At 27.2% G+C, this 27,195-nt stretch overlaps 1 protein-coding gene across 2 annotated transcripts; it reads left to right on the forward strand.

Moving 5' to 3' along the window:
• The first annotated feature begins 4,079 nt into the window (after positions 1 to 4,079).
• Positions 4,080 to 25,625, forward strand: LOC107440252 (DNA repair protein RAD51 homolog 3). Of its 2 annotated transcripts, none has more exons than XM_043055518.2 (8): positions 4,080 to 4,430; positions 7,112 to 7,352; positions 9,910 to 10,061; positions 10,147 to 10,274; positions 13,208 to 13,342; positions 18,365 to 18,556; positions 22,226 to 22,289; positions 24,883 to 25,625. In XM_043055518.2, exons 1-7 carry the CDS (start codon positions 4,313 to 4,315, stop codon positions 22,268 to 22,270), a joined length of 1,011 nt encoding a protein of 336 aa, XP_042911452.1. In that variant the 5' UTR covers positions 4,080 to 4,312; the 3' UTR covers positions 22,271 to 22,289; positions 24,883 to 25,625. The 2 variants fall into 2 exon arrangements, with proteins under 2 accessions (XP_042911452.1, XP_042911454.1); XM_043055520.2 differs by lacking the exon at positions 24,883 to 25,625 and adding an exon at positions 23,107 to 24,013 and having other exon boundaries at positions 4,150 to 4,430.
• Positions 25,626 to 27,195: the final 1,570 nt, after the last annotated feature.

The raw sequence follows: 27,195 nt of genomic DNA on the forward strand, positions 1-27,195 counted from the left end.
TTTTTTCCCTTTTCATAATATAATATGGTACAAAAATACTTGTAAGTTTTTATTGCTTTAAAAAAAACATTTCTATTTGTTTTTGAGGTTGATTTTTTGCAATAAAAATTCATCCACAATTTCCAACAAGCTAGAGCATGAAAATATTTACTGTGAATAATTGCTGTTAATACTCGTTACAATCGTATTCTATATTTATTGTTTTTAATAATTGCAATATGATTGTGATTGGTTGTTGCCGTTAACAGTAATACTCTTGATTTCATGATAATTTTGTTTATCTTATGCAATGTTATTGTTGATGATATTTATGAGAGGACTTAATATTTCATGAGATTATATTTTAAAAAAACATTATTGCAATGGTTGAAAAATATCGATACGTCACGATATTTTTCAATGTACCTAATTTAAATTTTTTTTTTTTACAGTTGTCAATATTTTAAATAATCTATCAATATTGAGGATAATTATCTAATTTCACCTTGAGGCTAGCTTTATTAAAGGATTTTTTTCACCCTTGAAAGCCCTAAGTCTATCTCGATATAAGGTTTTTATATAGAAGGTTGTTTTCCAAGGTTTTTGATTAAAGTGATGTGCGTAGAATGTAGCAGATGGTCACAGATCTCGTTTTAAGGTTAGAAGGTTTATGTGTAAACCGCAGAATAATTTGCTATCAGGGAAGTATTTAAGAAAGTGGACTCTGACTGATGTGTGTGTTAATGAAAATGGACACAGCAAAATATGCTCCCGTTTGATCGTTAGCCCCAATTTAATAACTAAACGAGGAATTTCGTACTTTTCCTTACTTATTTAAAAACTAAAATCATTATCATTAAGTCCTGGACTTAATGGTTGAGATGGCAGGATATCTCTTTGCATGCAGAACACCAAACGATAAAATGTAATTTAAAATTGTGAGTTCTTACAACAAAAATTTTATTACTAATATTATCAATTAATTGAATACGCAACAATCTTGTAAAAACAATTTTTGACATACAAAGTTTTGTTTAAAAAAAGTGATTTAGGAGAACAGACGATATTACATTAAAAATTTATTGGAATTCATTAATTAGTTCTTTAGAAAAAGAACAATTTTCATAAGAGAAATTTGAAAAATATAATGAAATGGCGTATCCATTTTCATAACCACGCCTTTTTATCTGTGTCTATCTTCATAAACGAGCATTTTGAGCAGTATCCAGTATAAAAAGATAATCAACAAGAAATATTTTACCTACTACATTTTTTAAATCCATTCGGTTACTGCGTGGAAACCTCAAAAGAAAATTTTTGCATAGTAGTTTCACGAACTTCAGAAAACAATAAAAAAATAAGGTATTATGCTCGTTCATTTGGTTGAGGTTTTTTGAACAAAATTTTTTTATTATTTAATAATATTTCTGCTGAAAAGGTTTGCATTTGTATTATTTCGTTTCCCTGGAAAAACTTTTAGGTTTTTATATCTGTTTATCTTATCATAACAACTGTGACAAAAAATACTGAAACAAGTTTTACCATTCACTTTTTCGTTTTACCTAAAGTGACAATTTTTTTTTAAAAAAAAGTTTTAACAGTCATTTTTTAGGATGAAAGGTTTGAAATTTCAATGTTATTACTTTATTAAAAAACGGTTTTTAGAAAACATTTTCGTGAAAATAAAAATAAAAATTTCCTTCAGAAGGTTGCTGTAAGGTTACATCCATTTAGTGCTATTAATCTACCATCTCAAAAAGGGGTTTATGCATCAGAAACATCTACATGAAAATATTGATACAACATACTCGTTTGTAACAAGTGGATATTTTTAATTTCCACAGCGTTTTTTTTTTTCAGAACTGTAGTTCTCTTTTCTATATAGTTTCCTAACTTCAAAGTTTTTAATCTATTTGAAAATCAAGACTGAAGCTAACGCACTTCCTTCTTTTATAACTCTCTACACGCTACGGTGAAAACATGCAGTATTGCCGAAGGTAGAGAGTTCCGCTCCACGCTAGCTGTAACCTATTTCGATCGCCAATCGTTTCTCCTACCTAGTACCCGAATTCAAACACGTAAATATTTTGCATGCAGCATGAATGCTCTCTCAATCAGAATTTCCCTGAGAGACCGTCCTTACAGTATGCAAAAAAAACATTTACTTTCAAGTCAAGCATCACTGTCTGCGGGTAGGTGACCACTTATTGGATCAGTCTACGTGGGGACCGAGGGTGTGCGGTATTGGTCCTCGTTAAACTGTTCTACCGTAGAATGCTCGACTTCGCGTGCAGGTCGTCGAGCTATCGAAGTGGGGATACCATCCCCTCTGCAGAGGATCAAAATTGTGATGGCTTGACTTCGGATCTTCCTCATGGATGTTTCCATACCGTCTCCTATAGCCCATTGTGCAGGTCCAGTGTGACACAAATTATCTACGACAACAACCATACCTGCTCTAGGAACTAGGTTAGAAAGTTTGCAACCGCTTACTACGGCTTTTGCGAGGCGATATTTTCAAACGGATAATTTTGTTTTCAGTAAAAGAAATAAATTAGATAATTTCTGAGCTCAAATCTACGGTATTTCATAAGATATTAAAGTTAGTAATTTTATAAGATATATAGTGTATAAGATATTAAATTAAATAATTTTGGGGAGTCTGAGGGGAAAATTTGTTTTAGTTATTCAGATATATATTGTGAAAAAAGGTGACATAGTTGCTAGATTTTCAAAAACTTGCTTTTTTGGCAGTCCTGATTTGGCCTTTTTCTATTTGTTTATTACTGTTTGTTCTTGTTGAAATCCGTGCATCATCTTGCGTTAGCATATTGTTCGAACAGCAAGATTAAGTTTATAAATTATAATTCAGGTTTAAATTTTAATGTTGGCATTTTATTGCTGACAAGGTAAGAAGTGTTTTATAGCGATTCTTTTTTCAATTGTTAAGTTTACATATTTATTATTGATCAAATCACATTTTATCAAATCACTTAACTAAACTTCTACTTAACTAATATTATAATTAAAAAAATGATATTTGCGTACCGTAATTTCATGTGGTATTTAGTCTTAGAATTCATTGTAAACACAATTAATAAATAAATACAACGTTTGCAAGAACTACTATTTAAAAGAATCTCAAAACGGAATGATCACGTTCTAAGCCAAATGGCTTCAAAATACACCAGTCCCGCATTGGACTGATCGTTGAGACACGGTTCCCAGCAGATCACCGAAGTCAAGCCTCACTGGCTGCTGTCAGTCTGCAGGTGGGTGACCACTTGGATAGGTCTGCTTAGGGACAGAAGGTGCGCGGTATTTTTCCTCGTTAAACTATTCTACCGTAAAGTGCTCGACTTCGCGTGCAGGTCGTTGGGCTACCGAAGTAGGGGCACCGGCCCCTCCGCAGAGGATCAAAATTGTGATGGCGTGTCATCGGATCACCCTGAGGGATGCTTCCCAGACCGTCGCCAATAGTCCATTGTGCAGCTCTAGTGCGACGTAGATGAACTACAACAATCAAAATACACCAGAAACAGTAACCCAGAAGTATAGACGGTAAAGAGCTTGCAGCGCTTCCTAGTGTGAAAAACATCATCGATATTTTTCTTAATATGGCTGTTAAGCTCATCGGGTCTCTATCTTTTAAGGAATTGGTAACTAATTTTAAACCATAGTTTCTACTACAGAATGGCAACAAGGAAATGATAACGTCGGATCAATGGGCTTTTCGCATTGTGATTGGCTGTTGACTATCACTCATGGTTGCAAGAATTTGGGAAGTTATCGCGTTTATTGTGAATTAAAATAAAAATTTCAATAATTTTGTGCACGCCTGTCTGTGTTCTCGCGTAATCTCGTACTTGGTGTGATGAAACAATTGGTTCATTGATGGATTGTGTTTACATTTATTTCGTAAACAGCCACTGGAAAAGAGGAGATTTGTGTTTAAAAAAGAAATTAGGCGAAAATGTTTTCGAATTTTTAGATATTTATAAATGTAACAATAAAAATGAATGTTTTCTTTGCTATGTTTATTATTTGTTTTTAAATAAAAGTATGTCATTTTGATATTAAGAGTATGTTAATANACCAGCTATCAAGCTCATCACCATCAGAAGCAGACTTTTTGTGTAGCAAAATAAGGCAGCCGGCAGCGGGTCTTTCGAATTAATGCGGAACTTTCAAAACAAACATATGTGATTCTAGGTGGTGTTGAAACCATAGAGGAATAGTAAAAACTTATAATTTTCATTTATAATTATTTCATATTAAAAATATAGCATCGAAAGTATGCAATCAATAAAATGTAATTATTAGTTAATTCATTATGTCTAGAGATTTGTCAACTTTCCCAATATCATCCAGTGTTCGTTTTAAACTTTGTAATTCTGGATTTCTAACAGTCGAGGATTTGTCAAACTTTAAGCCTAACGAGCTTGCCAAAGGTATGGGATTGTCAATCTGTTCTATTTTTTTGCCAGTTTTTATTTTTTATTATTATTAAATCTAAGCGCGTTGGTATTTATTAAAGATTTAAGAATAAAAGAGTATGTTTATCAAAATCTTTAAGTTTTCTTCTTTGGTTTGAATATGAGTCACGATTTTTGTTTTAAATTAGTCATTTCCATGCATTACGGCAATATTCTTTATATTATCCTAAAAAGTAATTTGACAAGCACATAATTTAAAAATGACATTGAACCATCTAGTGCAATATTGGGGGGAATTTTTGTTTGAAACAATTTTTCACCGATTGAATAATTACTCAACAGCGCAGTACTTTTTAAAATGACTGAGGACTTTGAAATTTGAAAAGTTTAGAAAAATAATACTTAAATTTAAGATCTTTAATTTAGATGACACATTTATCTGAGGGATATTATTAGCTTTGCTTTGTTTTAATTGATTTGATGATATGGAAAATTTTTCCTCCCAGGATTGGATTTTTGCTATGACAATCAAAAACCTTGGAGAATAGTCACAAATTCGTCTTCCATGTGTAGGTTTCTCTTAAGTACTTTGTTTAAAACATTGCTATATAAAATTATGCCAATATTTGCTTACAAGTAAATAATAAGAATAATACTGTTTGTCAAAGTCTAGTACTCTTTCAGACATTCGTCTGGAGATGTGGCTGTGACTATGGTAATGAGGTATGATTATTTCAAGTAGGAGTGCGGGATCCCATCTTTAGGACTGGTTTCGGCGAGAGAAAACGAGGCCTCTTTCTTCGAGCTATCCTTGAAGCTACCCTCCCTCAAGTGCCTCCTTCTTGTTTCCATAGCACCAGACTGCCGCAGACTTTGTGATGGGAAGAGTACCTATCTTAGACAAACAGTATGAAGATTTTTGTGTCATTATCTGTGACTCACTAATCATCAAATCATGTCAACTTCTAGGCAGTTACTCCCAAGAAACTTAAAATAAGATATCACATATATTTATCGTAGCCACTCTCAGGCAAACCTTTAACATAATTTGAAAGCTTAAAATCCGTGCGACTTTTAGGCAATTGTAGTTGTCTCGACAGGTCACTATACGGAAATACTCCTTAACTAATTGTATTGAGTAGAAATTATAATTTTGATTTTTATTGTATCAAGGAAGTTAAAAATTTATTGAGTTTTTGTGATATTGAACTAAATATATTTTGTTTTAACTGTCATTCCCTGTGGCAGAATTTTTTCGAGCTTTCTGCGACAAATTTCCTTAGAACTAAAATTTTGCTTTAAGATACTTTTAATTGTAACAATTACTAATTTAAAGTAATAGAAACGTGAAGTTACAGTTGCTAATTTGAAGTATAGAATAAAAAATTTAAATGTAATATTTTTTTAATTTTTATATTATACATGATATTCTTGCATTTTGTAGGTAGAAAAATGCACTAATTATTTCTTTCGAATTTTTTAGATCATTTCACAAATTAAAATTCGCAAGTAAATTAAACGATAGTAAATATAAAATTCGGACATAAATTAAAAATTGTAAAATCTGTGTATTAACTCCCAAAATAAAGATTACGCAAATATTACTCTTTAAAAAAGAGACACTTAAATAAGTGTATGTAAAATATGGTGTTCTTTAAGGAAAAAGAAAAAAACATAATTTCTGGGGCAAACTATCTTTTAATCTTTTGCGATTTCTGAATTTTTTATTTTATATTATTATTCTGAAATTCTAGCTAAAGCCAGTAATTACTGTTTTCCCCCCTTTTTTTTAAAAAATCTCAAATGAGAATTGAAAAACCATGGTTATTTCTTTCCTATCTGATGTGCAAGAAAGACATCTTTAAAAAAAGATTCAGCAGAAAAGAAGAAGAAAAAAAACATTTTTTGAAAAATTATGCAGAAAGGAAAACCAAAATTTCCCCTTTCTCAAATGAAAAATCTTTCTGCAAAACCTCTGTAATGTTACCGTAATTCTGTAATGCTACCGCAATTCTGACACAGGGCTGTCATTATTTGTTACATTTTATCATGTGATTTTTTGTTGTTGTTGTTGTAAATTTTAAAATCTTACCATTACATAATCTAACCTACAATTACACTAGTCTAAATTGTAACATTTAATTAATTTATAATCACAGTCGTCAAAAGAGAATAAAATAAATAAGGATATATTGCTAATTTTAATTTAATTAAATAGTAAAAGATTTAAGGCAATCTGTACTTCTAGTAATTTAACTATTTACGGTTTCCAAGCAGGTCACATAAGAATAGTATTTCTTGAATGAATATTATAAGAAATGTATTATGTGTAATACATTTCTTATAATATTCATTCAAGAACTAGTTATGTATTAATTATAGGAATAGTTACTATTTCTTATCCTCTCTGTTTTTGAAAGAAATAATTTATTTATTGTTACCACAAATATAAATGACTCAGTACTACAATTGCTCTTCATAAAGTTTTTAAAAATTAAATTGAAGTTGTCGTGATAAATTTGTGCTAGCTCTTATAAAATCTTGCTTATACCTTTTGTTTTTTAAATTTTAATCTTTATCTGCTTAATTATATTTTTGGGGAAAAATGGCTCACATGCGATATTAGTAATAGGATAATAATAGAGTAATAGAATATTCCTAGGTAAGCAACTCTTTTATGCTCTTGTATGTTTCAGAAGCTGGATTGTCTGCGGAAGAGGCACTAGAAGTTTTGGACTTAGTCTTTCCCCCAGTTTCGTCTCTTTCTGTTACTCATAGTCTTGGTCTGAGTGCATTTGAAGTATTAAAAGTTGAAAAATCTTTGAATCCCATCACAACCTCATGCACAGCACTTGATAGAATTTTAAAAGGTGGAATACCATTGAAGAAAGTTACAGAAATTTGTGGCTCACCCGGATCTGGAAAAACACAACTTTGGTATTGTTTTTTATTGCCCATAAGTAGCTTGTTTCTACATGCACAGATTATTTTTGCAATTTTTTTATTCACTTTAATTCTTCCTTATAACCAAAGAAATATTTTGTTTATTTAGTGTGTTACAAGAAAAAAACATTGACTTAATAGCATTGTTTCTTTAATTTGTAAATAATTAATAAAAAAGTGGTTAATGGTTTGGTTTGTATGGTTAGTGGTACAAGCCATCAGTAGCTAACTCTTATTGTATTACTGGTTTGTATGATTGCTGGCAATTGCTGCCTGCTTATTGTTATCAAATTTTCAAGAACAGAAAAATATACAATTGCATTCTTTAAATATTTTACTCTATGCTGAAATAAAATGTATTTTTAAAGTCCTTATTAAACACTTATAGAATAGAATTTGATTAATATTAAATTGATAAATCACATAATTTCATGCATTTGATTATTGTATTGAGTTCTTTATGTTCTATAAAATTTGATTAAAGAAATCAGTTTCACCTACTTGGAAAATACTTTCTTAATTCTTCCTATTTTATTTTTCCACTTTGTCAGTAACTTAGTTTTGAAAGTAAATAGATGGTATTTTAAATATTTAATATAAAATAATATAATTGCAGATGTTTACTTAAGCTTTTATTTTTATTAAGTGTTTTCTTGCCTGTTAACTTTAATTAAGTTACAACTTATGTACGTAAAATGTGTGCTTATATATGAAAATAAATAAATTAATGAAATTAGCAATGTACTTGATTGTAAACTAAGCATGTTATTCAAAATTGTTTAGGTAATGACAAAATGTAATGTTAGATAATTTAAGAATTGGAGAAAGATTTGTTTGATAAGTGCTTTTTAGTAATACTTAAACCAGGGTTGGAGTTTTTGCCGGCAAAAAGGGGATTTTGCCAGGACAGTGGCAAAAACCTGGTAAAAACCGGCAAAAACTGGTAAAAACCGGCAAAAACCAAATTATCTAAATTGCTGATTAAATATTATTACAAAATACTTGAAACAAATTTAAATCAATCATAAGGAATAATAATTTTGATACATTACATGAAAAAATTATTTTTAACATATTAATAATTAATATAAGGGTAATAATTTTTAAAAGATTGAAAGTTTTTGATCTCTTTTCATTTTAGAATCCTAAAATAAATGTTTTTTTACAAATAAATAAATATTATTATTTGTATAATATTATTATTTATTATAAAAAATTATTATTTGTACAATAATTAACTACACATGTTGATAGATATTTTATGCTTTAAATTATAGTTATATTAATTTAAAATAAGTTCATTTCACTGGAAAAAAGAGAATAATCACAAATTTTCCAATCAATAATGTTTTAAACTACTAAAATGATATATTATTACATTATCATTTAATTATGGAATAATAATTTTGTTAATTTTTTTGTAATTATTTATATTTATAGTATATATTTCAATTTTAGGAATAATTTTGTATCAAAAATGTGTTTTTGTCCTCTCATCTTGGAAAATATAGGTTTTTGCCAATTTGCTTGGCAAAAACCTGTTTTTGCCCGGACGGTTTTTACCGGTATTTACCATGGTTTTTTCCACCTGCGGCAAAATCTTGCCAACCCTGACTTAAACCAAAAATGGCTTAGGGTTATTCTACTAAGTAAAGTAAGTAATTATTGCATAGGTTTATATACAAAGTCTCAAAGAAAAATCTATTTTTATGAGTAAGTATGTATAAGGTAGAATATCAATTAAAAACTCTTATTTGCCGTTGCTGTATTTGCTATAGGATTAGTTTAGTATGAAGAAAAATGAATTTTGACAACACAAATAATAAGCAGAAAAATTTTATTCAGAATATATAATCTGTACAAGTATTATATTTCTTTATGTTAGCAATGCTTGTGAAAACACATAAAGTGTAGAGAAAGAAATTTTGCTCTGAAATATTCAGGATATTAGTGTATTTGAAGTAATATAAGGAATAAAATGTTATCAGTGTTTCTAAAATTCCTAATGCATGCACACATAATAATGCATATTACCTTGCAATGCTAAAAAAATTGAACATATCAGAAGTTAGGTAAGAAATAACTCCAATAATAATTTCCTAAGAGTATCAAAGTTATACTAAAAGATTTCGAGCAATATTTTTGCATGTTTTTTCAAAGCATCAAACTATTCCTTAGTATTGTTTCTTTACACGCGCTGAGCATGATTCCAAAATTTCCACAAGGTAACAGAACAAATTACGGAATAATTTTATTTTCTACTTGGGAGGTGAAGTTTTTAACTGTAAAGATGGTCTCCATATTAAAATGTAGCTTATCATTACATTATATATTTTTTTAAAACATTTTGTGACATATGAGATAGATAATTATTTTTTTCTCAATGCTGTATATTTAGCATATTCTATGTTACAACATTTTTATTTTATATAAAAAATTTATGACAATTTTCGACTTTTTTTTATAAATTAAGACTTATTGTCATATCCTTTTTAAAATGTATGAATTTTGTATTGAAAATGTAAATTAAATCTTATTACATCCATTTTAGCATGCAACTGTGCACGAATGTTCAAATCCCGAAGTCAATCAGTGGTTTAAGCGGTGAAGCATTTTATATTGATACAGAAGGAAGCTTTATTGTTCAAAGGCTGGTGCAAATAGCTAATGGCTCCATTAACAAGTATAAAGCTGGTTTAGAAGGTTCGAAAAAAACATTTCATTATTGTTTAATGTTTTAAATCTATTTAATTTATTCATTATTTTAAATATTTTATTTAATTAATAGGTCCTGATATTCTAGAGTTTAGTATAGACAAAATTTTACAAAAAGTACATTACTACTCTTGTAAATCATATACAGAAGTTATTGCTCAGATAAATGTTTTACATAAGTTTCTTGAGCAACATAAAAATGTGAGTAATTTTCTTGTAGTATTTTTATTGTAACCCGCCTTGTACAAATACTTGTAAATGTATATAAATCAGAGTTGGCAAGGTTTAGGACAGAATGGATTAATCCACGGTTTAAACGGTCCTGTCCAACACCCCTTTGCCCAAAACTGCCCTAAGCTGTCCGAAATCCTTTTATTAAAATTGTCACAATTTAAAAAAAAAAAAAATATTGTGAAAAATAAAAGGTTAATTTTTGAGCAAGAAACAAAATGAAGATAAGATTTTGTTTTATTAAAAAAGTTTATTATTATTTTTAATATTACATTCTTTATCCTTGTGCAAAAACATAATTTATCATTATTGAAAGCATATTTATTATTTTTTAAAGGTATTCAATTTTGTTGTTCAATGAATTGTGGAGCTTCAAAACAAAAATATTTTCCCATTATATCATTTTCCTTTAACAAGTTATAGCAAATTGTACACAAATATCAAGTATTTATTAATATATGCAATTATGTGTACAATAATTACACCTTTCAGAATTTTTTCACCTTTTACCAAAGTTCAAGGTTTTGGACACTTTAAGACAGTTTAGGACAATAGAAAGAAAATTAAATAAATAAAAAATTTATGGCAAATGATTAAAACATGAAATCATATTTAAAATGTATTTTGTGTTTGTTCATCTAATCTTTTAAGCATCCAGTTTTTTTTTTTTTTTTTCAAAATCTACAAAAATTTTTACTGTTTATTATTCTTTATCTGTCAAATAATTGGAAAACTAGTATGCTTTGAGGAAAACAGCCTGTCTCAATCGAAGATACCAATTTAACCCACTGGCGGTTAAGCAAAAGGGTAAAGTTGGGAGAATGTTTCTCCCCTATACGCTATTCAACTATCTATTAACATGGAAAAACCGGTTTTGCTATGCAGAGAAGACTGCAGATTAAAATGCGAATTTTTACGTGCAGAACGGTCAATGGGTTAAAACTCTATGTTCTCAAAATTTTACATGTATGTAAACTTTAATTTTTTATTTTGAAATTTTAATATCTTCACATATTTCTTAATATTAGTTCATTCGTAATACATTAGCAGGTTACTTTCTTTGTAATTTAAAATACATTTAAAATTTTCCGTTTGAAATGTTGTTATGTATAGTACATGCAAATAAAAAATTTTATACAAATGATTAAAATTAAAAATTTATTTGAAATACATTTTATCTTAATTAAACTTTTTAAATGTCTGCATAATTCTTATTGTTAATTACTATTTTTCCAATTAATTAAAGAAAAACTAGTTTTGCACAGACTTTGTGGATTCAATTAAAATTATAATTTTTTTAAAAATAGAAAGTTCTTTAATTTTTGTTGTTTTTTAAAATATATTTGTATGTAAATTAAAATTTTTCTTTCTTAAATTTTAACATTATTGTTAATACCAATTTAAAAATTGCAAAATGACTTAATAATTTGATTTCAATCTTGGAATTTTTGTATCTAAAATATTCTGTTTGTTGGTGTTGTTGTTGATTCAATATGCAACTGACAAATTTAATAAAACTGGCTAAAATGAGAAATTGTAATTCAAAAATATTTGGCAAAATTATAAAAATATGTTTACCTTTACTTCACCTTTACCTAAATAAAACTTTATTTCAAAGGTTTAAAATTCTTATTCTTAAAACTATATTACAAAATATATGCAAGCATTTTGTTTCAAATTGTTTTTATTGCAATGTTTTCATGAGTTAAGCAACTTTAGCAGAAAGCAATTTGAAAAAAATTTAAACTTAATGTTTTTTTTTTCTTCTACCTAATACCTCATTAAATCTGACTTAATCAGATTTAATGTTAGTAAATAATATTCCAAAGCCCGTAGTTAGTTTGTTACAGTATTTTCTTGCCTAGTAAATTTAAGTTATGCATCCTTTTCCAATGATTTTCTTTGTGACATGAATCCCTTAAAGTTGAACTATTTAAGTTGCCATAAATATCCAGTGAACTATGCTACATTGATTGTATTTTATTTCTTTTATATGTTTTTTTGTAACCCATGGTACACATAAGAATTGAGGTAGTTCTTACTTAATAGAATAGAGCTTAAGTAGTTCTTGTAATTTTTTACTGCCTTCTTTTTCTTTCTATCTTTTTTTTCGGTACTCATAGTTTAAGGATTTATAAGGGTGTTCTATAGTCATTTCCATTATCTCCCATATTTATCTAAAGAGAATTATGTGGATATTATGTAATTCGCAATTTTCTTTTAGTCACTAATAAAATTTTTTTAACAATTTTCATTTCATTTTATTTAAAAAAATGTATTTTATAGAACATAATTACGACATTTTATTGTTTTATGTTTTTCTGAGCTTTTGTCTTAGCTTTGGCACTGCTTGAAAAATGTATAAAGATAATACTTGATCTAACTCTACATCACCCTTAATAATCTATCTATCTATATATATATATATGTAATAAACACCAGTTTGGTATTCTTAAATATAAAAAAATGTCACTAAAGGATTTCTATCATCTCACAAGAAAGAGAGTATTTTTAATTTAAAAAAAGCTGGTCTGAAGCTGAAAACTGTCATTGCTCAGATGGCTTAAAAGAAATGTGTTTTTAACTTTTTCGCAATTTCTTTGCTAATTTTTTTTTTAAAAGGAAAACGTAAAATTATGAAGAAATTTTATAAGCATTGTACTTACTTTTATTTTTAATTATTTATTACCACTGTATTATCTTTTAAACTTATTTAACATGTTTAATAATAATCAGGCAGATTTTATTTATTTATGATTTTTTTCACTTATGCATTAGTTATTTTCCAAGTATTTTTTTTTAACCTTTATTTAGTTTTGTTTAAAAATATAATCTACACATATTATATAGTTCATTCAAGGAGCCAATATATTTTTAAAAAAACCTATTTTTTATAATCTTAGGTCTCATTAATTGTTGTGGACAGTATTGCTTTTCATTTTCGCTATGGTTTTGATGGTAGCTATTCTTTGAGAAATAGACTCTTAAATGGCATAATGCAAAGCTTAGTTAAAATTGCAAATGACTTCAATGTTGCTGTAAGTATTTATTAAATCTTTATTTTAATTGTTTTATTCAAAAATTGCAAATGATTTTAATGTTGTTGTAAGTATTTATTAAATATTTATTTTAATTGTTTTATTCAGAAATTGCAAATTACTTTAATGTTGCTGTAAGTATTTATTAAATCTTTCATTTATTTTATTTTTTATTCACAAAATGAGACTATCGGAGGAATTTAATCTTTTTAGATCTTTGCTGAAAATTCTGTGGTACTTGAAGTTATACAATTCAACAGATTGTATTAAATTTTAATATTAGAATAGTATTAAATTTAATACAACTATTAGATTAATATTTTCAAAACTTTTAAATATTGGAAGCTTAATAATTAAATATTTTTACTCTGTCCAATTTGCAATGACTTTTAGTTTAGCCAGTCAATAGAAAGTGTGCATTACACTATATATGTATTATTTATAAGTCATTAGGGGGACATCAGTGGTTTATTGATAGGATATGGCATATTTATGCATGGCAACTTAAAAGAATAATTTGATAAGCAATTTTCCTATGTTATTAAAAATAAATTATTATTTATCAGTCCCATTTTTATTATTATAGTTACAAATTTCATGCAATTTAAATAATGAAGCTCAATAACTTTTATGATTATTTTTTGTTAGCTGTGAAACTTTAGTCACGCAATTAATTGGTGCTCTAACAGAAAACCAATATCAAGAATAATTTTTTGAGTAGCTGCCTTAACTTACGTCCTATGATACACTGATATTATTTAGTGTAAATGTGTGAATGAAATGACAAAGTTTGAAAAAATAATGGAAGAATTATGTTTCTAAGATTGCTTAAATGTGTCATTTTATTCTAAAAGAATGAGTTATGCTCCAAATAAAGGGAATTGAATGAGTCATTCTTAAAAAAATTTCAAACCTATCTTTCAAACCTTTTGTACCAAAAAAAATAAAATAGTTTCTTTTTCTGAATTTTTTTAAAACGATACTTAAAAAATTTTGTTCTTTATTTAAATTAATTAAAATGCAAATGTTTTACGCCATTAAAATTGCTATAAAATATTTTCTTATTAAAATGCAAACACTTTGCGCTTTTAAAATTACTGAACTTTGTATTTTGTTTATTGAATGCACACTTTGTGACAATATCAGGGTGGCCACCCACCTGGAAAACCTTGAAAACCTGGAATTATCAGGGAGTTTTTTTATGCTGGAAAAAACCTGGAAAAATCAGGGAAATTTGGATAAAAACCTGGAAAAATCAGGGAATTTTAAAGAAAAGCTAGAAATTTTTTTCTTAGATATTTTTTTAATTTCACTAATTTAAATTATTTACTAATTTTCTTAATTTAAATTATTTCATCCATTATACCCACATTTTTTAGACGGAAATGCGTCTCAAAACAGTTAAAATGTTATCAACTTAGCTATACTTTGCTTGCATCAAAATTTGCTCTATTATAACCCTGTTAAACTAGAATGCCACATAAAATTCTCCCATAGTTGCTAAACAAATGTAGAAATCTTTGATCTCTATGTAGACTATGCGACTGCGCAATTTAGGAAACGCAAAGATTGTGGTGGACATGGAAGAAGGGGTTAGAATATTTGCTTCTATTTTTAAATTCTGCCCGTGGGCAAACTTGAGCCATTTATGGCTCAAGTTTGTTTTGATGCTTTATTGGTATTTTTTTATTTTGACAAAATGAGTCAAAATGTTTTTGCATTTTTAACTTTATTAAAATATCCGAAAATTAGTTGGGTATAATTAATAATAGATTTTATATTGCACTCTCTCTCTCTGAAAGCTTTTGTACTCCCATTCAAAGAAATCTGTAAATTATTTTTTTTCACCAAACCAACAAGTCAGTTTTTTTACAATTGCTAAAATCAATGTTTGTCAAAAAAATTGTTGCATTAATGCTAATNTGATGGTAGCTATTCTTTGAGAAATAGACTCTTAAATGGCATAATGCAAAGCTTAGTTAAAATTGCAAATGACTTCAATGTTGCTGTAAGTATTTATTAAATCTTTATTTTAATTGTTTCATTCAAAAATTGCAAATTACTTTAATGTTGCTGTAAGTATTTATTAAATCTTTCATTTAATTTTTTTATTTATTCACAAAATGAGACTATCGGAGGAATTTAATCTTTTTAGATCTTTGCAGAAAATTCTGTGGTACTTAAAGTTATACCCTTCAGCAGATTGCATTAAATTTTAATATTAGATTAGTATTAAATTTAATACAACTATTAGATCAATATTTTCATAACTTTTAAATATTGGAAGCTTAATAATTAAATATTTTTACTCTGTTCAATTTGCAATGACTTTTAGTTTAGCCTGTCAATAGAAAGTGTGCATTACACTATCTATGTATCATTTATAAGTCATTAGGGGGACATCAGTGGTTTATTGATAGGGTATGGCATATTTATGCATGGCAAGTTAAAAGAATAATTTTATAAGCAATTTCCCTATGTTATTAAAAGTAAATTATTATTTATGTGTCTCATTTTTATTATTATAGTTATAAATTTCATGCAGTTTAAATAATGAAGCTCAATAACTTTTATGATTATTTTTTGTTAGCTGTGAAACTTTAGTCTTGCAATTAATTAGTGCTCTAACAGAAAACCAATATCAGGAATAATTTTTTGAGTAGCTGCCTTAAGTTACGTCCTATGATACACTGATATTATTTTCTATAAATGTGTGAATAAAATTACAAAGTTTAAAAAAAATAATGGAAGGATTATGTTTCTAAGATTGCTTAAATGTGTCATTTTATTCTAAAAGAATGAGTTATGTTCCAAATAAAGGGAATTGAATGAGTCATTCTAAAAAAAAACTTCAAACCTATCTTTCAAACCTTTTGTACAAAAAAAAAAATAGTTTCTTTTTCTGAATTTTTTAATAACAATACTTAAAAATTTTCGTTCTTTATTTAAATTAATTAAAATGCAAATGTTTTGCTCATTTAAAATTACTGTAAAATATTTACATATTAAAATGCAAACTCTTTGCGCTTTTAAAATTACTGAACTTTGTATTTTGTTTATTGAATGCACACTTTGTGTATATTTTATATAGAGTAAAATATATAATTGCTAGGGGGCCAACCTCTGAGCAAGCTGACCCCTGGAACTGCTTTCCCAATTCTTTATTTTGCACACTTTTTGGATACTTGTGTGATATATTCTAGCTTTGTATATATGAAGTTTTAAAATATTTACCTACTTATTAAAATGTTTTGCTCTTTAAAAATTACTGAACTTTGTATTTTGACTATTGAATGCAAACTTTGTGACGATATATATATATATATTTTATATAGTGTGAAATATATAATTACTAGGGGGCCAATCTGTGAGCATACTGACCCCTGGAGCTGCTTTCCCAATTATTTATTTTGCTCACTTTTTGGATACTTGTGCGATATATTCTGGCTTTGTATATATAAAGTTTTAAAGTATTTACTTACTTATTAAAATGCTTTGCTCTTGTAAAATTATTGAACTTTATATTTTGTTTATTGAATGCACACTTTGTGTCAATATATATATTTTATATAGTGTAAAATATATAATTACTAGGGGGCCAACCTCTGAGCATGCTGACCCCTGGAACTGCTTTCCCAATTCTTTATTTTGCTCACTTTTTGGATACTTGTACGATATATTCTGGCTTTGTATATATGAAGTCTTAAAATAATTACTCAATTTAATTTATAAGTGTTTCACTGCTTGGGTACATAACATGTTCTTTATTTTTACATAAATTTATAACAACTTTGTTTTAAATGGAATAAAACTAACAGAAAATCTTGGAAAAAGAAAGTATAGCTGGTTGATATTCGTTTATAAAACGCGTATCTTTTTCATTAAATTATGAAGCATCTTTAAATTTAAAACATTGTTCTAAATTATTATTTAACCTGAATAACTTAACAAACATAATTAAAATAAAAATATCCAACCGTTTGTGTGAATTCTTCTCTTTCAGCCTTCCATTTCTGCTTAACTTATAGCTCAGTTTGTTTCAGCTATTCTTCGTACTCAGCAAGAAAATTTATATTTAAATCTGTAAACATGTATGTTTAAGAATTCATATAATTTGTCTTTAGAAAGAACTCCCCTTGTCATGAAGTCTAAAGCCATCCACTGCTATGAAGAAAAAAAAATTGCGTATTTCAAAGAGGGGAGTTTTTCTCTCCCAGTATTCTTTTTTCTTACCTGTATGAGCCAAAACTGTCTTAAAAATTTACCAGCACTCCTGCTTAAGATAGTTGAACCTCATAACTATACTCTAATGCTCCTGACAAATGGAAAGGGGAGTTATTACTGCTTATTTTAGTAGAAAGCAGTATTTTATTCATTCTACATCTGATTTCTTATTTTCATTTAATTGTCAATTATATTCTTTTACTAAAGGAATGTCAATAGAAATAGTGATCATTAGTTTGACACCCATTTGCTCTTAAACAATATTGTTCTTAATGATTAATTTTATTTTGTGTCTATTTTTTAAAATTTTGTTCTTTTGCCCTACAAATAATGACTTGAGTATTAATGCATTTAAATTTTTTACAATATGTTGTATGCATCATTATTATTACTTAATGATTTTTACAACAATGTTATTAAAAAATATTCCAGGTTATTATATTTTGTAATAAAAACTCATTTGTAATTATGAACTATTAGTACAAGTTTCTAAGACGATTTATACCATTTATAAAATATTTTTCGCAGTTTGAAATTTAAGTAAATTAAGATGCATATTTTTAATAAAATGTTATATGATTTAAATGGTAGCAACTCTAAATTTATATTGATGCCAAAAGTCAAGCTCCCCTTGCTCTATCAATATGAAATAACTCCCCCTGATATCAATTCTCTCATTCATCTCCCCATATCTCTTGTTTTTTTAAATAATTACTGCACTTTTTTTCTAAAAAATTTCCATCATAATAATCAATTTTCTCAGCTCGGCGACTATTTAATGTCAGATTCGTTTTTCAGGTTGTTCTTACTAATCAGATGACCACTAAAGTCAAAGATGATGGGACTTCTCAATTGATTCCAGCTTTGGGAGAAAGTTGGGGACATGCCTGCACCACACGCCTACTGCTGTCTTGGACAGAGAATGAGAGACGCGCTCACATTTTGAAATCCAATGCATTAGAGGAAGCGGAAGCCATGTTTGCTATTACAGTTAGTATTTTAATTATGCTTTTCTGTTTACAAATACATTATAAATATATATAAATAAATAAATAAATAAATACAAGAAAACACTAAGAAAGTTAAGAAAAACAATAAGTAACATTTATTGCGCTTAAGCTGCAAGTAAACAGCACTCATTAGATAAGTTCAAAATGAAGAATAAAACAANGCTAGCAGAACAAACAGGCACAGGATTTTAAAGAGAGAAAATTAATTTTATTTAATCATTATGTGATGATGGACAAGAGAGAGAGAGTGGCACAAAATTGTCGTGTTGCTTCATAAGAGTTATTGAATATCTTGCAAAGACAATTTGTAAAATGTCTTGTTTTAGGAAATGAGGGAAATCTTAATGGTAATTGTAATTAATTTATTAAATAGGTCATGCTATTCCCACAAAGAGCAAAGGGAAAAATGTCTTACTTTTAATTAATGCATACTTCAACCAAAAAATGACGATAAACAGAATAAATAATAGATTAAAGGACAGGATGTGAATTTAAAAGTGTGAGAAAGCATTTCGTTTTGAATAGTAAATTAAAAAAAGGAATTACAGAAAAGGAATAACATAAAAAGATTAATTGAAGCCTTTTATGTTACATTGTTTTACTTTTTTGTTATAAGATGTTCAGTTTATTTTTATTCAGAACTCTCTTTTTAATTTAATTTTAAAAAACTTTTTTAACTATCTTTGATAAATTAAATGCCTTTTAATATTCGAAATTATGAGTATACATAATGCATAACATTTCAAGTAATTTTATTGTCAATCGTAATGTGAAAAATATTGCAATTTTTCTATTTTGATTACTATAAAAATCCCTGTGTGTAAATATTTAGTATATTATGTAACAATTATGATGAACTTTATATTATTTCGTAAAATCTACTGGAGTTTTCCTATCCTTGTTGGCAGCTATGATATATATATTATATGTATTTTTATGCTAAGGAATAAAATAATAATTACATTTTGTAAACCGACACAGCCTTGACAATTATTCAATCTGTTTGATTCAGGAAATTGTCAATTTGCCAGAAATCATATTTCGATCACCAGGCACAGTATCTCTGTTTTATTTTAAGTGGAACTCTGTCTACAGAAAGTTTTACACAAGTAATTTTTGAAGATAATAAAATTTTTAGAGATAATTTGCACTGATAATAAACAATAAAAGACATCACTAATTATTTATGTTTTTTCAAGCCAAAAATAATAGTATTAACGATAAAATCAACTCACTTTTTATATAATCATTGCCAGATTTTCTGTAATTTCTGCAAACATTGACACTTAACAGTACAATACAGATATATGAGAGATATCGAACTTTCACTGATTGGTTCCAATGCCTTGTTTATAGCAACAAAAATAAATTCATTATTTTTATCATTTGTTCATGTTTTCCGTCAATTTATTTACATATATGAATTTTATAATTATTATATATTAGTAAACTTAAAATATTTCCAAACCATAAAGAATCACTTTTGGATTAAGAATTATGACAGACTTCTTAAACTTCTTTCTTGAGCTCTTCTTTCTTATTGTTTGAAATTTTTTTAATTGAATCATTGACAAGGTTTCAAAAATGGTCTTTTCTGAAAAATAAAATCAGATGAGCTTATTTTTATTTGAAGAAGAAAAATGAATAAAAACCTTGTTTTGATTTTTTTTTAAAAAGCTAGTCTTTGTGTTCTTTATATTTTTACCATTCAAAATTAATATACATATATTTAAATTTATTTTATTGATGGCTATTTAATAAATTAATATAAAGAAAATATGCTCTGATATCATGTATCAAATGTCTAATATTGCAGCTAAATGGAATTCCTTATAAGATATATGTTAAATAGCTGTGTTATATATAGCATTCCAGTGATGAAAACAATCAATGCTATGATTTATATAATGACTATTAATATGTGATGATAGACATATAATGATTTATGTAATGACTATGAATTATATAATGACAGCATTTAAAATATATTTTTATGTCTTTAAGTTGCGGAAGTTTGACTTATAATTTCTTAAAATAAAACTTGGTAAAAAAAAATGTGAATATTTCATGCATTACTACTACAGAAATATTTAAGGCAATTTTCAGTAAGTGAACATACTTATCTTAAAAATACATAAAAATATAACAAAAAAAGATAAGTTGAAAATTTCAATAGTACTTATTTATGCAAAATGTTTTGGGCATAAGAAATTAAACTTCATCCTGTGTTTTTTATTAATAATTTAATAAATCATTAGTATTTTTTATTATTTGCCTTACAATTCTAACCATCAGTGAAAAGTCTCAATATGCCAACTATATATGTATGAATATAGCCTATATATTCTGATGTAATTTGAATTAACATTTCATTTGAGAGTAAACAATTGGTATCAAATGAAACTTCTATTAAACCTCAAGTGTGCATAAATATAAAAGCTTAATACTAAGCCTAATATATTCCAAATTCTAAAGCAGTTATTAAAATATAGTGTTTAATTTCGCAAATTAATGTAATTTTTATGGTATTTTATTTTAGTTATAAGGTAGATTTCCCTCAATATTTAAGTGTAATTTAAATTAACATTTCATGTGAGAGTAAAAAATTGGTAAATTTTTTTTTAAAAAACTTTCAGCTTACATAAATATAAGAACATTAGGATTAAAAAATTCCTAATATATTTCAAATTTTAAAGTAGTTATTAAAAGATAGTGTTTAATATCACTAATTATTATAATTTTTTGGTATTTGAATTTAGTTATAAGGCAGCTTCCTCTTGATATTTAAGTTTAAGTTCTAAATGAATTTAATTTAGTTTTTAGATTTTTCACAGCTTTAAAAATATTGTTTTACAATATCTAACACAAAAAGACAAATAAAGAGATTTTTTAGGTAGTAATTTTTTTAGTGCAAGAGTAACTATAATTTTGTTATTCTTGACTAAATTGTTTTTTTAGAAATGGAAAAAAAAAACAGACATCCTGTGAGGAAGAACTTCTTAAATGAGTACATTTCAGTCAAAATATTGTCCTCAGACTTAATTATCTAGAATAAGGTTCACTTCGTAAATAAATCACTATATGAGAAAATCATTTGTTATCAATTCAGCTGAAGGAAAAACAGATTGGTTCATATTCAAAGGAGGTAAACGCAAGTTATAATTGTTTATTTTACAAATTTTGTCGGAAAACTTAATTAAATGATATTTAAATCATTAAACAAATTAATTTTGACTAAATGTTCACATGCTTTGCTATTTTTCTGGGCAAAATTGGAAAAAAAAATTATAGAAAATTTATAGAATTTCTCACCTATACAACTCAATATAATTATTTGTAAAGCTCATCAAAATAAAAACTAAATAAATAATTGTTTGTGTTTCAAACTTTGCATTATAATATGAAATGTAAACCAAAGAGTAATAATGAATTGTGAATTAAGAGTAACTTTTCTATATTTGTATAATAGTTCTAATAAATTGGATATCAAAAAACTTAACTTATTAATAAAGGATCATTTTAATCCATAATATTAACAAACTTTTGTTGACAAGCTTCTCCAAAAAGTATTCAAAATTCTGTTTATAATTTTCTAAAAAAAAAAAATTAAAAAAAAAGGATTATTAAAAATTATTATTTTTTATTTCAGACAGATGGCATTAGAGATGTTGTTCTTGCTCAGGTTCAAATGTGATTCCATTTAAAGAGGCATGGTAATATTTTTTTGCAATTAAAAATTATTATATTTTATGTTAATTTGATTCTCTACATGCAGTCACATTGATTTAGTGTTGTCTGAAAGTGAAATTTTTCTGTAAAATTCAGAAGGCTATTTTCTTGATGCTAGAGTTTATTGCCAGATTTGAACAATAAGAAACTTCCATCTTCTGTTTAAAATGCAGAGTAAAAAGAAAAAGATAAAATATAACTACCATACAACCATCTTAATAACTTTCTTGGGTTCTAAAATGAAGAAATGAGTTAATTTTGCAGTATAAATACATCAAAAATACTGTTTTTTCTTTGTAGAAATATCTATTTTAAAAAGGACAACACACTGCATGTCCTGTAGACTTAGATGAAATGAAAAACTGTATGCAAACACAAAATTGCAGTTAAAAAAAACTTCTGCTGGCAATTAACTCTTGTAACTAGTTTCAACCCTCTCTTCGCCATCTTATTTTGACGAAATTTAGGTGCAAATAACAGAATGCAAAAAATGTTTTAGTTTTTATTACTCCATATTAATTTATACCACAGGGATAAGTTTGATAAAAAAAAAAGTTTTAAATAGAAATTCAAAAAAGTTATAATATGCAAAAACACTTTTTGAATAGCTGAAAAACTACCAGAAATGTTGGAAGAATTTATCTACAGAATGCTGTCAATGTTTTAATAAAAATGTCGATGTGAGTTTATTTGTTTAAATTACATGAATCTCAATGTGTGATTTTGAAATTGTGCGATATGAATCTCGTATGATTTAATGTAAAATTGTGTGAATGCAAATTTCTGTGTTAAATTTTTAAGCCCTTGATGGAAACGCCCACTACGATTTAAACACGTCTACTTCGATGGATGGTCCACATTGAACAGTTGACTTGCTGCTTGTGATTGCGACATTGTCCTCCTCACACTATTGCTTCTCAGTCTGGATCACACACACACTCGACTGCTAAGGGCAACACAGGAGCGACTATGACCATGAACATACTAGACATTTCACGATCAGCACTCAAAAAATACGGTGATCCCGGCTTCTCACAAAAAACAATGAATCAACTAGTGGTACCCGTTCGTCCAATTCTACCACACATAAAATTCTGGTGGAGTACTATAGTGTATCTACCACTACAAAAATATAATTCCAATTCACTAGTATCTAAGACAGGTTAACTCAATTCTATGTTGGAGTGCCTTTTCATAGATGAAGGTTGACATTGTTGATAACTCCTTACTCCACACTAGTTTCAACCATTTTGGCAAAATTTAACAATCACCAATTTAAAAAAAAATATTTTAATTTTTATAAAACTTTATTTGATTGTTACACGTACCAGCATGCCTGAAAGTCAAATGTAAAGATGTCATAGTGGGAAAAATGTGGCGTCAAGAAATGAGAAAGAAAGAATTTCTTTTCCATCTCTATAAGATTGTCCTAAGAGTTAAAGAAATTTGATTGTTTTTCGTTTTTCATTATGAGTAACGCTGAAAATGTTTAACAATGTAAAAATAAAAATATAAAATAATTTTTCATCGTTAAAATTTTTTTTTGACTGCAGGGTAAATAAGGGAACTGTGATTCTTTTTTGTTTATAAGATACTAAAAAATTCTTTCTGAATGGTGTTCTTCCTTCGTCAATATTATACAGATTTGCTTTTATGATTTAAATACCATTTTTTTTAATAATTTCTAATAAAAAGTGTAACATTTTGACGTTAGTCTTATTTCTTTTAGGATGAAAAAATGCAAAACAAGTTTATATTACTATTATAAGAAATGTTTTTAAAAGTTTGTTAAAACCTATCTTTCTTAAATGTGTCTTATTCTTAATGGCGGAAATTTAGAAAAATTATCATCAAGATTCGTATAATATCAATGTCAGAAAATGCGCTAAAAAATTCTTCATATTTTTCATTTTGCTACAAAAAAGTGTTAAATAATTGCAATATAATAGATTCCTGTATTATAGTTCAAGTTGAGGACAAATGTTCGACTTTAAAAACTTATTAAGAGTGGATGGGAAAATCCCAACAAAATATCAATATTCTCTCATCATCTGAAGAAATGGACATATCTTTTTCAAAGATTTGTATGTAATTTTTTTCATTTAAAAATAAAAATTAGTAAACTCAGAAAATTTTTTAAACATTTATGTTTAATGCAATGACAATGTTAAACATTTAAGTATACTTTATAAAAATTGTGCGATAAAAATATCTCACAGTGATAGGGAGAAGTGTGTTAGTTTAATGAATTGAATCTGTCTGTGTAGGGACCGAGGGTGTGCGGTATTGATCCTCGTTAAACTGTTCTACCGTAAAGTGCTCGACTTCGCGTGCAGGTCGTCGGGCTACCGAAGCGGGGATGCCATCCCCTCTGCAGAGGATCAAAATTGTGATGGCATGTCTTCGGATCATCCTCAGGGATGTTTCCCAGACCGTCGCCAATAGCCCATTGTGCAGCTCTAGTGCGACGTAAATAAACTACAACTTAGTTTAATGAATTAACTTGTGTCATTGCAGGATTCTCAACATCCACAATATTATTCCCCAATATTTTACTGTAATGTTTTTCTTTTACAGATTTGAAGTAAACAATTTAAATACCTTTCCAATATTCTTAAAAAATACAAGAACTTCTGTCCACTCTCAGTATATGTCATGTAGTCTAGGTTCAAAGAGACCAATGAGATCAGAAGTAGGAACAGCCATCACATAAAACTGCATAGGAAAAAGGGTTCAAGTATTGCAAAAAAAAACTATAAAACATTTACAGTATGCTTCCTATTGATCAAACCTGTATATTATTAAACATACCATTATTATTAACTGATTTTGTAAAATATTACGATACAACTTGACTCCAAAAATTTCTTTTTGTTGCAAAATTGTGAAATTAGTAATTTATTTTAGTTTGTATCTTTGTTTATTCTTCTTCCTGTTTTAAAAATTTTCAGTAAAAGCATAGCTAATTTATTGATCCAAACAACTCCTAAAATCTAAATATTTTTGTTTCATAATGTTGTAAAGACTGCTGATCCATACAGAAACATAACACTGCATTTGTTGGTCACAAAATCATTGAAGAATTTACTATGATGCTTTATGTGAAACAGTAAAAAAATAATTGTTAAATAAAAATCGATCAATTAAATCATGAATATTTCTACTGAATTTTTTGTGTGAAACTCAATGTCCATTTATTACTTATTATAGATTAAATATCTGAAAGTCTTGAAAAATGTGTTGCAAAAATGAATGTGTGAAAATTTGTAAGTTATTATAATTTATGTAAAAATGACAAAATAAAATATTGTATTATAATACCTCTCTGCTTTAAATCTTCTTAAAATAAATCTTTTTCAATTTGTTTCGTTTCTGGAAAAGACAGTTTTCCTAAATCTAAAATGGATGTTATAATTGATAAATGATAATTGGAAATGTTATAAATGATGATTGGAAATGGTTTTAATGAATGGGAAAAAAATTAAGGAATATATTAAGCACTCTTTTAAAATAGTCGAAGTTTTTAATTCAAGAACATGGTATAAATAATTGTTAATGAGAACACCAATTAATACCATGTTGTAAACTGTTGTTAGTTAGAATACAATTGCAAGTTATAAACAGAACATGTTAATGAGTGATTAATTGCATGTCATATGCAGTTGTTAATTTGAATGCCAATTAATACCATGATGAACAACTTTTAAATAAATGTTAATTAATTTCGTATTATGAATATTGAACAGCTGATTGTTTACCTAATTAGTAAGGCAAGGTCAATAAATAAGGCAAGGTCAATAAATAAGGTGCTTTTAATCAGAAAAAAGTGTTTTTCAAACCAGTTTAATGATATTATTACTCTTCAAAATATTGTCTTACTTAAGTTACTGTTATGGAATGATGGACAAATTAAACTTATTAAACAATAAATAAATAAAATATACATGAAAACATTGTTTCATTTGAAAAAAATCTTTTAAATTTCCAAACACTAAAGAAGAAAAACATTGTTTCATTTGAAAAAAAAAATTTTTAAGTTTCCAAACACTATCTTTAAAATAATTGTAAGATTTTTTAAGAAAAAAAATGAATTCTTTTAATTGTTTTTTTCCTCTGTTTTCTTCTTGAGACTACTTTTAAATCCCACTTGTCCCACCAAGATCTTAGAAACAGTTTGTCCAATTTCTATTCTGTATTATTGAGATTATAGGTTAGGAAATTTACTGAATTGTGTCATCGGTTTAATTTTTTTAAAACTTTATTGAGATAATCTTCAAAAATTCCTTTATTGTTTTAAAATGGACCTATATACAAAAGCAACCATTATCTTAAAGTTTTATCTGAGAACGTTAAAAGAAAATAATAAATAAAAATAATCAGGGGTCTGTTCAGGGTAAATTTACTACCGATTCTCTTTCCAGCCTCTTAAAATTTTGTATCTGTATCTCCCAATAAGAAAAAGTAGTTTGTGCTTTGACAGATAGTGCAGTGTTGTAAGTCTAAACGGTCGCTTACGCTGTGTTATAGCAAGCTTTTTTTCTTCGAGTTTTTTTTTTTTTTTTTAATTAAACAGCAAGGTGCTCCCTCTGTAAACATCACACGGGAAGTTGAAATTCGAACATTATTCTAAACATTCAAACATTGTTTTAAATTTATTCAAACAGACCTTTATTTTTTTTATGAAAATTTTTTCTCTGAAACTTGTTTTTATATGACCCTGTGGGAAATGTTCTCATAAAGAAAATAACTTTCAGTGCAAGTACTGCTAAATGAATGTTTTTTTTTTTTAAATTCAAGTTGAAATTTAACTGTTGACAATGAATTTTTAAATTTGGATACAATTTTTAAGCCCAAAATTTTACAATAGCAAAATTGTTTTTGAATATATGA

Source organism: Parasteatoda tepidariorum, chromosome 8, assembly GCF_043381705.1.
Source record: "Parasteatoda tepidariorum isolate YZ-2023 chromosome 8, CAS_Ptep_4.0, whole genome shotgun sequence".
Lineage (NCBI taxonomy): Eukaryota > Metazoa > Arthropoda > Arachnida > Araneae > Theridiidae > Parasteatoda > Parasteatoda tepidariorum.

Excerpts from the sequence above, each read along its gene's own strand:
- LOC107440252 (XM_043055518.2), top strand. The coding sequence starts at position 4,313 with ATGTCTAGAGATTTGTCAACTTTCCCAATATCATCCAGTGTTCGTTTT. Across the intron at positions 10,062-10,146 it reads GTATAAAGCTGGTTTAGAAG|GTCCTGATATTCTAGAGTTT; the intron begins GTTCGAAAAAAA and ends TTTAATTAATAG. Across the intron at positions 13,343-18,364 it reads CAAATGACTTCAATGTTGCT|GTTGTTCTTACTAATCAGAT; the intron begins GTAAGTATTTAT and ends TTCGTTTTTCAG.